The 12,414-nt window shown below is 54.3% G+C and overlaps 2 protein-coding genes across 2 annotated transcripts; both read left to right on the plus strand.

Annotated features, from left to right (window-relative positions):
- The first annotated feature begins 970 nt into the window (after positions 1 to 970).
- LOC139419820 (uncharacterized) lies at positions 971 to 4,013 on the plus strand. The gene is made up of 5 exons (XM_071169804.1): positions 971 to 993; positions 2,526 to 2,726; positions 2,988 to 3,197; positions 3,253 to 3,387; positions 3,494 to 4,013. Exons 1-5 carry the CDS (start codon positions 971 to 973, stop codon positions 4,011 to 4,013), a joined length of 1,089 nt encoding a protein of 362 aa, XP_071025905.1.
- A 472-nt stretch (positions 4,014 to 4,485) lies between these two features.
- On the plus strand, positions 4,486 to 8,330 carry LOC139419821 (uncharacterized). The gene is made up of 5 exons (XM_071169805.1): positions 4,486 to 4,577; positions 4,674 to 4,907; positions 5,534 to 6,097; positions 6,162 to 6,362; positions 7,946 to 8,330. Exons 1-5 carry the CDS (start codon positions 4,486 to 4,488, stop codon positions 8,328 to 8,330), a joined length of 1,476 nt encoding a protein of 491 aa, XP_071025906.1.
- The last annotated feature ends 4,084 nt before the right edge of the window (positions 8,331 to 12,414 follow it).

Raw genomic sequence — 12,414 nt, forward strand, 5'->3', positions numbered from 1 at the left:
GCTTAGTATGAGTTAAAATACATGTCATACTAGCTCCATCCTGGTATCACAGTGGACTAATTCCATGGATACAGAACAGAAGATCATAGGTTTGAAACTTATTCACCCAAATTCAGCACCTTCGTCGAGCAGAGTAGCAGCGGTCCCTTTGGTTTTACAGCTTGATAATCTGCATCCACCCATCTCTCCTAGAGGGTTCCAGAGGCCCCCACCCATCTCTCCTAGGGGGTTCCACTTCACAACATTAATAAAACCTCCCAGGAAAACTTTTAGGGAACCATAGCAAAATGTTTTCAAAACCTCCCTGCAACCAAAAAATGTGAATTCCTAGAACAGGCAACATTTTACCGGTCAGGCAACCTATGGCTTCATTCCCCGAATCAGTGGGAAACCAAAAACGTAGGTTCCCACAATGCCCAAGGAACCAAATGTGCTAGCTGGGTTAGCACTTTACAAATCATACTTCCTTCACACAAACTAATTCCCAAATGTATTGGCTCTGGAAAAGGGAGCGCTGATTCCGGGAGCCGAGCAGTCGATAAGCATGTCCTCTACCTACACCTCACTGCCCTATTTATTAGACTGGTGCACAGTGAGAAACTGTAAAAGGTAACATGACCCCTGACCTCTCAGAAAGAGAGATGGAGGGAACGAGAGGGTGAGAGAGATATGGAGAGAACGAAAGGGTGATAGAGAGATATGGAGAGAACAAGAGGGAGAGAGAGATATGGAGAGAACAAGAGGGAGAGAGAGATATGGAGAGAACGAGAGGGAGAGAGAGAAAAAGGAGTGAATAGAGAGAAAGGTGTGGAGAGAAAAGAGGCAGAGAGAGGGGAGAGATAAAGAAAGAGAGAGAGAGAGAGAGAGGCAGGAAGAGAGAGAAGGGTAGAGAGAAAAAATGAACATAAGGAAATAATGACCCTAACCCAGGAGCAGGCCGTGTATTTTATGGTCGCCCAACAAAGTCAGCATGTCTGGCTCTGGAGGGGGCATGTAACATACATACATTATTTATTTATTCCTTGAATTACTTATTTTTCATGTTTCAATGATTTTTAAATGGGGGTAAAAGCAATGATTAATATTCATATCTAGGGAGTAAGTCAAGGGACTGGGTTTTCAGCGATTTTTTAAGTACTAACTTTTTTTGTTACGTCATTATCATGATTTTTATGAAGCAAACATGGGTGTCTGATGTGGCTTTTCTGCATATGGTTGATATTTGGCTTTTACTGTAATGAGTATGTTGTGCTTGTGGCCCACTTATGTACGGGGAGAATAGCTCAGTCAAAGCTGAGGGTTGTGAAAGTGACTTTGCAGTTTGCTACAATGAATATCTGAACTGCAACACTATCAACTAAACAAAGTTATTCAAGAGTTACTGCATGGAGATTGAGGATAGTACTGGGAAGGGGATGCCTGGGTGTACTGGGAATGTCTGTACACATCAGAGATTTACAGCTCATCTTGTATAGCTAGTAATGACAGTGCAGAGCAACTTGGAAGACATAAACGTTGTGAACACATGCAGACATTAGGTTTACATCCATGGAGACCACATCACCCCAGGGTGATTCACCCAAATTCAGCACCTTCCTCGAGCAGAGTAGCAGCGGTCCCTTTGGTTTTACAGCTTGATAATCTGCATCCACCCATCTCTCCTAGAGGGTTCCAGAGGCCCCCACCCATCTCTCCTAGGGGGTTCCAGAGGCCCCCACCCATCTCTCCTAGAGGGTTCCAGAGGCCCCCACCCATCTCTCCTAGAGGGTTCCAGAGGCCCCCACCCATCTCTCCTAGAGGGTTCCAGAGGCCCCCACCCATCTCTCCTAGAGGGTTCCAGAGGCCCCCACCCATCTCTCCTAGGGGGTTCCAGAGGCCCCCACCCATCTCTCCTAGAGGGTTCCAGAGGCCCCCACCCATCTCTCCTAGAGGGTTCCAGAGGCCCCCACCCATCTCTCCTAGAGGGTTCCAGAGGCCCCCACCCATCTCTCCTAGAGGGTTCCAGAGGCCCCCACCCATCTCTCCTAGAGGGTTCCAGAGGCCCCCACCCATCTCTTCTAGAGGGTTCCAGAGGCCCCTACCCATCTCTCCTAGAGGGTTCCAGAGGCCCCCACCCATCTCTTCTAGAGGGTTCCAGAGGCCCCCACCCATCTCTCCTAGAGGGTTCCAGAGATCCCCCACCCATCTCTCCTAGAGGGTTTCAGAGGCCCCCACCCATCTCTTCTAGAGGGTTCCAGAGGCCCCCACCCATCTCTTCTAGAGGGTTCCAGAGGCCCCCACCCATCTCTCCTAGAGGGTTCCAGAGGCCCTAACCCATCTCTCCTAGAGGGTTCCAGAGGTCCCCACCCATCTCTCCTAGAGGGTTCCAGAGATCCCCCACCCATCTCTCCTAGAGGGTTTCAGAGGCCCACACCCATCTCTCCTAGAGGGTTCCAGAGGCCCCCACCCATCACTCCTAGAGGGTTCCAGAGGCCCCCACCCATCTCTCCGAGAGGGTTCCAGAGGCCCCCACCCATCTCTCCTAGAGGGTTCCAGAGGCCCCCACCCATCTCTTCTAGAGGGTTCCAGAGGCCCCTACCAATCTCTCTTAGAGGGTTCCAGAGGCTCCCACCCATCTCTCTTAGAGGGTTCCAGAGGCCCCCACCCATCTCTCCTATAGGGCTCCAGAGGCCCCCACCCATCACTTCTAGAGGGTTCCAGAGGCCCCCACCCATCTCTCCTAGAGGGTTCCAGAGGCCCCCACCCATCTCTCCTAGAGGGTTCCAGAGGCCCCCACCCATCTCTCTTAGAGGGTTCCAGAGGCCTCCACCCATCTCTCCTAGAGGGCTCCAGAGGCTCCCACCGATCTCTCCTAGAGGGTTCCAGAGGCCCCCACCCATCTCTCCTAGGGGGTTCCAGAGGCCCCCACCCATCTCTCCTAGGGGGTTCCAGAGGCCCCCACCCATCTCTCCTAGAGGGTTCCAGAGGCCCCCACCCATCTCTCCTAGAGGGTTCCAGAGGCCCCCACCCATCTCTCCTAGAGGGTTCCAGAGGCCCCCACCCATCACTCCTAGAGGATTCCAGAGGCCCCCACCCATCTCTCCTAGAGTGTTCCAGAGGCCCCCACCCATCTCTCCGAGAGGGTTCCAGAGGCCCCCACCCATCTCTCCTAGAGGGTTCCAGAGGCCCCCACCCATCTCTCCTAGGGGGTTCCAGAGGCACCCACCCATGTCTCCTAGAGGGTTCCAGAGGCCCCTTACCCATCTCTCTTAGAGGGTTCCAGAGGCCCCCACCCATCTCTTCTAGAGGGTTCCAGAGGCCCCCACCCATCTCTCCTAGAGGGTTCCAGAGGCCCCCACCCACCTCTTCTAGAGGGTCCCAGAGGCCCCCACCCATCTCTTCTAGAGGGTTCCAGAGGCCCCCCACCCATCTCTCCTAGAGGGTTCCAGAGGCTCCACCCATCTCTCCTAGAGGGTTCCAGAGGCCCCCACCCATCTCTCCGAGAGGGTTCCAGAGGCCCCCACCCATCTCTCCTAGAGGGTTCCAGAGGCCCCAACCCATCTCTTCTAGAGGGTTCCAGAGGCCCCTACCCATCTCTTCTAGAGGGTTCTAGAGGCCCCCACCCATCTCTCCTAGAGGCTTTCAGAGGCCCCCACCCGTCTCTCCTAGAAGCTTTCAGAGTCCCCCACCCGTCTCTCCTAGAGTGTTCCAGAGGCCCCCACCCATCTCTCCGAGAGGGTTCCAGAGGCCCCCACCCATCTCTCCTAGAGGGTTCCAGAGGCCCCCACCCATCTCTCCTAGGGGGTTCCAGAGGCACCCACCCATGTCTCCTAGAGGGTTCCAGAGGCCCCTTACCCATCTCTCTTAGAGGGTTCCAGAGGCCCCCACCCATCTCTTCTAGAGGGTTCCAGAGGCCCCTACCCATCTCTCCTAGAGGGTTCCAGAGGCCCCCACCCACCTCTTCTAGAGGGTCCCAGAGGCCCCCACCCATCTCTTCTAGAGGGTTCCAGAGGCCCCCCACCCATCTCTCCTAGAGGGTTCCAGAGGCTCCACCCATCTCTCCTAGAGGGTTCCAGAGGCCCCCACCCATCTCTCCGAGAGGGTTCCAGAGGCCCCCACCCATCTCTCCTAGAGGGTTCCAGAGGCCCCCACCCATCTCTCCTAGAGGGTTCCAGAGGCCCCCACCCATCTCTCCGAGAGGGTTCCAGAGGCCCCCACCCATCTCTCCTAGATGGTTCCAGAGGCCCCCACCCTTCTCTTCTAGAGGGTTCCAGAGGCCCCTACCCATCTCTCTTAGAGGGTTCCAGAGGCCCCCACCCATCTCTTCTAGAGGGTTCCAGAGGTCCCTACCCATCTCTCCTAGAGGGTTCCAGAGGCCCCCACCCATCTCTTCTAGAGGGTTCCAGAGGCCCCCACCAATCTCTTCTAGAGGGTTCCAGAGGCCCCCCCACCCATTTCTTCTAGAGGGTTCCAGAGGCTCCACCCATCTCTCCTAGAGGGTTCCAGATGCCCCCACCCATCTCTCCTAAAGGGTTCCAGATGCCCCCACCCATCTCTCCTAGAGGGTTCCAGAGGCCCCCACCCATCTCTCCTAGAGGGTTCCAGAGGCCCCCACCCATCTCTCCTAGAGGGTTCCAGAGGCCCCCACCCATCTCTCCGAGAGGGTTCCAGAGGCCCCCACCCATCTCTCCTAGAGGGTTCCAGAGGCCCCCAACCATCTCTTCTAGAGGGTTCCAGAGGCCCCTACCCATCTCTTCTAGAGGGTTCCAGAGGCCCCCACCCATCTCTCCTAGAGGCTTTCAGAGGCCCCCACCCGTCTCTCCTAGAAGCTTTCAGAGTCCCCCACCCGTCTCTTCTAGAGGGTTCCAGAGGCCCCCACCCATCTCTCCTAGAGGGTTCCAGAGGCCCCCACCCATCTCTCCTAGAGGGTTCCAGAGGCCCCCACCCATCTCTCCTAGAGGGTTCCAGAGATCCCCCACCCATCTCTCCTAGAGGGTTTCAGAGGCCCCCACCCATCTCTTCTAGAGGGTTCCAGAGGCCCCCACCCATCTCTTCTAGAGGGTTCCAGAGGCCCCCACCCATCTCTCCTAGAGGGTTCCAGAGGCCCCAACCCATCTCTCCTAGAGGGTTCCAGAGGCCCCCACCCATCTCTCCTAGAGGGTTCCAGAGATCCCCCACCCATCTCTCCTAGAGGGTTTCAGAGGCCCCCACCCATCTCTCCTAGAGGGTTCCAGAGGCCCCCACCCATCACTCCTAGAGGGTTCCAGAGGCCCCCACCCATCTCTCCGAGAGGGTTCCAGAGGCCCCCACCCATCTCTCCTAGAGGGTTCCAGAGGCCCCCACCCATCTCTTCTAGAGGGTTCCAGAGGCCCCTACCAATCTCTCCTAGAGGGTTCCAGAGGCTCCCACCCATCTCTCTTAGAGGGTTCCAGAGGCCCCCACCCATCTCTCCTATAGGGCTCCAGAGGCCCCCACCCATCTCTTCTAGAGGGTTCCAGAGGCCCCCACCCATCTCTCCTAGAGAGTTCCAGAGGCCCCCACCCATCTCTCCTAGAGGGTTCCAGAGGCCCCCACCCATCTCTCTTAGAGGGTTCCAGAGGCCTCCACCCATCTCTCCTAGAGGGCTCCAGAGGCTCCCACCGATCTCTCCTAGAGGGTTCCAGAGGCCCCCACCCATCTCTCCTAGGGGGTTCCAGAGGCCCCCACCCATCTCTTCTAGAGGGCTCCAGAGGCCCCCACCCATCTCTTCTAGAGGGTTCCAGAGGCCCCCACCCATCTCTCCTAGAGGGTTCCAGAGGCTCCCACCCATCTCTCTTAGAGGGTTCCAGAGGCCCCCACCCATCTCTCCTATAGGGCTCCAGAGGCCCCCACCCATCTCTTCTAGAGGGTTCCAGAGGCCCCCACCCATCTCTCCTAGAGGGTTCCAGAGGCCCCCACCCATCTCTCCTAGAGGGTTCCAGAGGCACCCACCCATCTCTCTTAGAGGGTTCCAGAGGCCTCCACCCATCTCTCCTAGAGGGCTCCAGAGGCTCCCACCGATCTCTCCTAGAGGGTTCCAGAGGCCCCCACCCATCTCTCCTAGGGGGTTCCAGAGGCCCCCACCCATCTCTCCTAGAGGGTTCCAGAGATCCCCCACCCATCTCTCCTAGAGGTTTTCAGAGGCCCCCACCCATCTCTTCTAGAGGGTTCCAGAGGCCCCCACCCATCTCTTCTAGAGGGTTCCAGAGGCCCCCACCCATCTCTCCGAGAGGGTTCCAGAGGCCCCCACCCATCACTCCTAGAGGGTTCCAGAGGCACCCACCCATCTCTCCGAGAGGGTTCCAGAGGCCCCCACCCATCTCTCCTAGAGGGTTCCAGAGGCCCCCACCCATCTCTTCTAGAGGGTTCCAGAGGCCACTACCCATCTCTCCTAGAGGGTTCCAGAGGCCCCCACCCATCTCTCCTAGAGGGTTCCAGAGGCCCCCACCCATCTCTTCTAGAGGGCTCCAGAGGCCCCCACCCATCTCTTCTAGAGGGTTCCAGAGGCCCCCACCCATCTCTCCTAGAGGGTTCCAGAGGCTCCCACCCATCTCTCCTAGAGGGTTCCAGAGGCCTCCACCCATCTCTCCTAGAGGGTTCCAGAGGCCCCCACCCATCTCTCCTAGAAGGTTCCAGAGGCCCCCACCCATCTCTCCTAGAGGGTTCCAGAGGCCCCCACCCATCTCTCCGAGAGGGTTCCAGAGGCCCCCACCCATCTCTCCTAGAGGATTCCAGAGGCCCCCACCCATCTCTCCTAGAGTGTTCCAGAGGCCCCCACCCATCTCTCCGAGAGGGTTCCAGAGGCCCCCACCCATCTCTCCTAGAGGGTTCCAGAGGCCCCCACCCATCTCTCCTAGGGGGTTCCAGAGGCCCCCACCCATGTCTCCTAGAGGGTTCCAGAGGCCCCTACCCATCTCTCTTAGAGGGTTCCAGAGGCCCCCACCCATCTCTCCTAGAGGGTTCCAGAGGCCCCCACCCACCTCTTCTAGAGGGTCCCAGAGGCCCCCACCCATCTCTTCTAGAGGGTTCCAGAGGCCCCCCACCCATCTCTCCTAGAGGGTTCCAGAGGCCCCCCACCCATCTCTCCTAGAGGGTTCCAGAGGGTCCACCCATCTCTCCTAGAGGGTTCCAGAGGCCCCCACCCATCTCTCCGAGAGGGTTCCAGAGGCCCCCACCCATCTCTCCTAGAGGGTTCCAGAGGCCCCCACCCATCTCTCCTAGAGGGTTCCAGAGGCCCCCACCCATCTCTCCGAGAGGGTTCCAGAGGCCCCCACCCATCTCTCCTAGAGGGTTCCAGAGGCCCCCACCCTTCTCTTCTAGAGGGTTCCAGAGGCCCCTACCCATCTCTCTTAGAGGGTTCCAGAGGCCCCCACCCATCTCTTCTAGAGGGTTCCAGAGGTCCCTACCCATCTCTCCTAGAGGGTTCCAGAGGCCCCCACCCATCTCTTCTAGAGGGTTCCAGAGGCCCCCACCAATCTCTTCTAGAGGGTTCCAGAGGCCCCCCCACCCATCTCTTCTAGAGGGTTCCAGAGGCTCCACCCATCTCTCCTAGAGGGTTCCAGATGCCCCCACCCATCTCTCCTAGAGGGTTCCAGAGGCCCCCACCCATCTCTCCTAGAGGGTTCCAGAGGCCCCCACCCATCTCTCCTAGAGGGTTCCAGAGGCCCCCACCCATCTCTCCGAGAGGGTTCCAGAGGCCCCCACCCATCTCTCCTAGAGGGTTCCAGAGGCTCCCACCCATCTCTTCTAGAGGGTTCCAGAGGCCCCTACCCATCTCTCCTAGAGGGTTCCAGAGGCCCCCACCCATCTCTTCTAGAGGGTTCCAGAGGCCCCCACCCATCACTCCTAGAGGGTTCCAGAGGCCCCCACCCATCTCTCCTAGAGGGTTCCAGAGGCCCCCACCCATCTCTCCGAGAGGGTTCCAGAGGCCCCCACCCATCTCTCCTAGAGGGTTCCAGAGGCCCCCACCCATCTCTTCTAGAGGGTTCCAGAGGCCCCTACCCGTCTCTTCTAGAGGGTTCCAGAGGCCCCCACCCGTCTCTCCTAGAAGCTTTCAGAGTCCCCCACCCGTCTCTCCTAGAAACTTCCAGAGGCCCCCACCCATCTCTCCTAGAGGGTTCCAGAGGCCCCCACCCATCTCTTCTAGAGGGTTCCAGAGGCCCCTACCCATCTCTTCTAGAGGGTTCCAGAGGCCCCCACCCATCTCTCCTAGAGGCTTTCAGAGGCCCCCACCCGTCTCTCCTAGAAGCTTTCAGAGTCCCCCACCCGTCTCTCCTAGAAACTTCCAGAGGCCCCCACCCATCTACCCTAGAGGGACCATCTCTCTGATGTGAGGAGGAGGGCTTGGTGATGGTAGGGAGCAGGAAGGGAGCATTGTCCTGGGGGAGGAGGAGGAGGAGCAGGTGAGAGCACTGTCCTAGAGAAGGTGGGGTAGGAGGGGTAGGAGGAGGAGGAGGAGGGAGCACTGTCCTGGAGGAGGAGGAGGAGGAAGAGTAGAACTTGGCAGTGGAAGGTAGCAGCGAGACACCAGGGAGGGAACATTGTCCTGGAGGAGCTGGCACGGCCGATGATGAGTCTAAGAAGCTTGTTTTTAAATCAGCGGTATGGTCGAGGAGGGACAATTCCTCAGTGACATGTTGTATCATATCCTAAGTGCAACATCCTCTCTGCAGAATAAATAAAAGAGCCGCCTGTGATCAGGGGGAGATATATGATCCCCTCTCTTGGCTGAAGTGAGCCTCTGGTGACGTGTGTCGGCTCCCAGCAAGCTTCGCTCGCTTCGTGGAGAAGGGCAGATAAATTCCCTGTTTGTTTTGTTTAACGTGACAGCAGGAAGGAGAGCAGATTAACAAGCACCGGGCCCCAGGCACCCAGGCACATGTTGATTGCACAACCAGGCAACTACTCTGACACACACACACACATGCATGTACAGTACGCACACACACACGCGCACAAACACACACACACTTCTACACCTATTAATTTCACATCCGTATCAACATAACAAGGAAACCCTCCAATCACCCACAGTAGCACACACATTTATTAGTCTCAAGCATGTCGCTGGTACACCATAGCGAAGCTGGTATAATAGCTATACCTACATTTTAGAAAAACAGGGTGATTAATACAAACAGACATATACTGTTAAGCTCAGGGAGACAGTTGCAGTCTGAAGACAACATCTCCATCTACGATCATAGGGGTAACTAAGTGGAGTCAGACTCAGAACTGGAATGGGGAGGGCTGAAGGGCAGAGGGTTGCAGGGCTGCAGCGTACAGCCACAGTCAAACATCTTCTCCAGGTGGAGTGTCTGCTATTATATTAGGCTGTTCCCGGACAAGATTTGTCCTGTGCTGAAATATTGTTCCTGTGATTTACTGACCCACAGGCCCCATGTGGAGATGTGCTGGAGCTTGGAAGGTGGATAGGTGAAGAGAGAGGTAGAAAGAGAGATAGCGAGAGATAGAGAGAGAGAGGTGGAAAGAGGTGTAGAGGGAGGGAGAGAGAGAGGTGGAGAGAGAGAGAGAGAGAGAGAGAGGTGGAGAGAGGGAGAGAGAGGGGGGGTGGAGAGAGAAAGAGAGGTGGAGAGCGAGGCAGTGAAAGGGGTGGAGAGAGGGAGAGAGAGGTATAGAGAGAGGGTGAGAGAGGGAGAGAGAGAGGTGGAGAGAGAGAGAGAGAGAGAGAGAGAGAGAGGTGGAGAGCGAGACAGTGAGAGGGGTGGAGAGAGGGAGAGAGAGAGAGAGGGTGGAGAGAGAGAGAGAGAGAGAGAGAGAGAGAGAGAGAGAGAGAGAGAGAGAGAGGGGTGGAGAGAGAAAGAGAGGTGGAGAGCGAGACAGTGAGAGGGGTGGAGAGAGGGAGAGAGAGAGGGTGGAGAGAGAGGCAGAGAGATGGGAGGGGAGATAGAGACAGGGGTGTAGAGAGAGGCAGAGAGAGGGAGCGAGAGAGAGGCAGAGAGAGAGGCAGAGAGAGGGAGCGAGAGAGAGGCAGAGAGAGAGAGGCAGAGAGAGGGGTGGCGAGAGAGGGAGAGAGAGAGGTGTAGCGAGAGGGGGCCTTACTTATAGTACTATGAGCTGAGCGTTCACATAATATTACACATGCCTATGGTGGTTCTGCCCTGATCTATCATGCATCTTATTTTGCAAGAGACTTTGAAAGATAGTACAGTTAGAAAGTTCAATGAAAATGTCAAGTACATATCATCCAGTAAAGCACATCACTTCAGTTCTACTACTGGGTTTGTCAACTACTCATCCTTCATCCTTTTCAGTGTTTTGGCTGTAGACAAATACCTTTGATGCAATACAACAGTACCAGTCATATGTGATGCAGGGACAGTTAACAGTGTAACCTGGGTTTTGTCATGTGTTGATTGGATATTAAATACACAGTATGGGGAGGTTGAGGGCTTGTGTATGGTTATGATGACCAGCCAAGCAGAAAGGACCCCCCACCTTACCCATTAACACGCTGTGACCTCTCACCTCTGACCCCTGACCTGCCAGAATGGATTTTTAATGGAGGCCAGACGCTAGCGCCAAGTGGGCAGGAGTTGTGGGGGCGCTTGGCTCGGCTCGACTTAGCGGACAATTCACCGCTGTCTTGGGACTCTGTGTTCACCTACTATTTTTCCCTCAGGAGCAAGCAGAGTGAGGGAGAGAGACAAATACTCAGAAGAGGAAGTTTACACAGCTGACTGGAGTGCTGCAGGAATATGGCTATTTATAAAGCTAGTGATCCCTTGCTAAAATTAATAAATACACACAATTGAAGGCATCCTGTTATTTTGCGGTGAGGACTGAGGAAGTTATTTTGTGGTACACTGATCATTTTGGGTAGAACACCAGGCTATAAATACTGTCAGCGCTGCTCCCTCACTCCAAATGGAAAACTGTAGAAAAAAAAACAGTGGGTTGTGAAAAATAAAACGTTTACAACTGTAAAGTCCTTCAATCTCCAGATTCACTGTCACAACTTTTCTCTGTAAGACGACACCTTGGCATTGAGAAAAAACGTGGTTCAGGCCTGTCAGGAATATATTTCAAGGGCATGTTAATATTCCAGATGCTACTGAATGGTGAATCGCTCAGCGGATGTCTATCACATCAGCAGCATATCTCCAGCCTGCCACCAGATCCCTGTGGTGGGTCAGTCAGCCAGTCTCTCTCTGTTTGTTTAGCCTAGTCCCTGGTGGATAGGTTTTTAAATGGAGCACTAGTTCGTAATGCTCCAGTCCAATAGAGGGTCCATCCCTCCCTACTCCTCAGCAGCACTTGGCCAGTTAGCCTCCCCACTGGCAGTCTGTCTCCAGTCTACTCACTGTGGGACCCAGACACACTCCCAGAGTTCACGGGCTCCAGGAGTAAATTTAGGGCAGCATGCATAACTTTTAATCCAATCAGAGACAATCTATTTAGCCTGCTTGTTGTAAATCCCGCCTCCAGCCTGTGAGTTTCGGTGAAGACAGAGAACAGACAGTTTGTGTTTATCCACAGAAGTAATAAGAAGAGAAATTGCAGCATGTTTAACTGTATTTGTGTGTGCATCTAAAAGTAAGTAAGAATATGTCATGTTTCTCATACTGTATGTATGCTTTCAGGGGGTGATGAAGTAATCTGGTTTATTATAAAGTTGTAATTGCTTATTTATCGTCATTGCTAGCAGCTACGTAGCCAGGCTAACTGTTTTCTATGTGTCATGCACACAGTGCATTGCAGTTATGTTTATGCTTTAGATAAAATATTTAGGTCCCTTTATTATCGTGGTCATAAGATGCAGAGTTTGTTTACATTGTACAGCCTGCTGGTAACTGCAGCAGCTTAGTAGAGATAGCAGGTTTAAGTTATGTTAGTGAGCGCTCTAGCTCTGTCCCACCATTTCCATGGTCAGTTATTTCACCTTCCAGTTGTCACCTGTCCTTGAGGGCCACTTTATAATTGACCGTCTATGTTAGCATACTAGAACTGTATTCTATGTTAGCATACTAGAGCTGTTTTCTATGTTAGCATACTAGAGCTGTTTTCTATGTTAGCATACTAGAGCTGTATTCTATGTTAGCATACTAGAGCTGTATTGTATGTTAGCATACTAGAGCTGTATTCTATGTTAGCATACTAGAGCTGTATTCTATGTTAGCATACTAGAGCTGTATTCTATGTTAGCATACTAGAGCTGTATTCTATGTTAGCATACTAGAGCTGTATTCTATGTTAGCATACTAGAGCTGTATTCTATGTAAGCATACTAGAGCTGTATTCTATGTTAGCATACTAGGGCTGTACTGTGTAGCTCTGTATGGACTGCAGCTGTATTCTATGTTAGCATATTAGAGCTGTATTGTATGTTAGCATATTAGGGCGGTACTGTGTAGCTGTGTATAGACTGCAGCTGTATTCTATGTTAGCATACTAGAG

Source organism: Oncorhynchus clarkii, chromosome 10 (genome assembly GCF_045791955.1).
Source record: "Oncorhynchus clarkii lewisi isolate Uvic-CL-2024 chromosome 10, UVic_Ocla_1.0, whole genome shotgun sequence".
Taxonomy (NCBI): Eukaryota; Metazoa; Chordata; class Actinopteri; order Salmoniformes; family Salmonidae; genus Oncorhynchus; species Oncorhynchus clarkii.

What these genes read in the sequence shown, in the direction of transcription:
- LOC139419820 (XM_071169804.1), top strand. Translation starts at nt 971, where the DNA reads ATGTCTGGCTCTGGAGGGGGCAT. An exon ending in TCTGGCTCTGGAGGGGGCAT is followed by an intron (nt 994 to 2,525) that starts GTAACATACATA and finishes CATCTCTCCTAG; the next exon opens with AGGGTTCCAGAGGCCCCCAC. An exon ending in TCTCCTAGGGGGTTCCAGAG is followed by an intron (nt 3,198 to 3,252) that starts GCACCCACCCAT and finishes CATCTCTCTTAG; the next exon opens with AGGGTTCCAGAGGCCCCCAC.
- LOC139419821 (XM_071169805.1), top strand. Translation starts at nt 4,486, where the DNA reads ATGCCCCCACCCATCTCTCCTAAAGGGTTCCAGATGCCCCCACCCATC. An exon ending in CCACCCATCTCTCCTAGAGG is followed by an intron (nt 4,908 to 5,533) that starts GTTCCAGAGGCC and finishes CATCTCTCCTAG; the next exon opens with AGGGTTCCAGAGGCCCCCAC. An exon ending in CCACCCATCTCTTCTAGAGG is followed by an intron (nt 6,363 to 7,945) that starts GTTCCAGAGGCC and finishes CATCTCTCCTAG; the next exon opens with AGGGTTCCAGAGGCCCCCAC.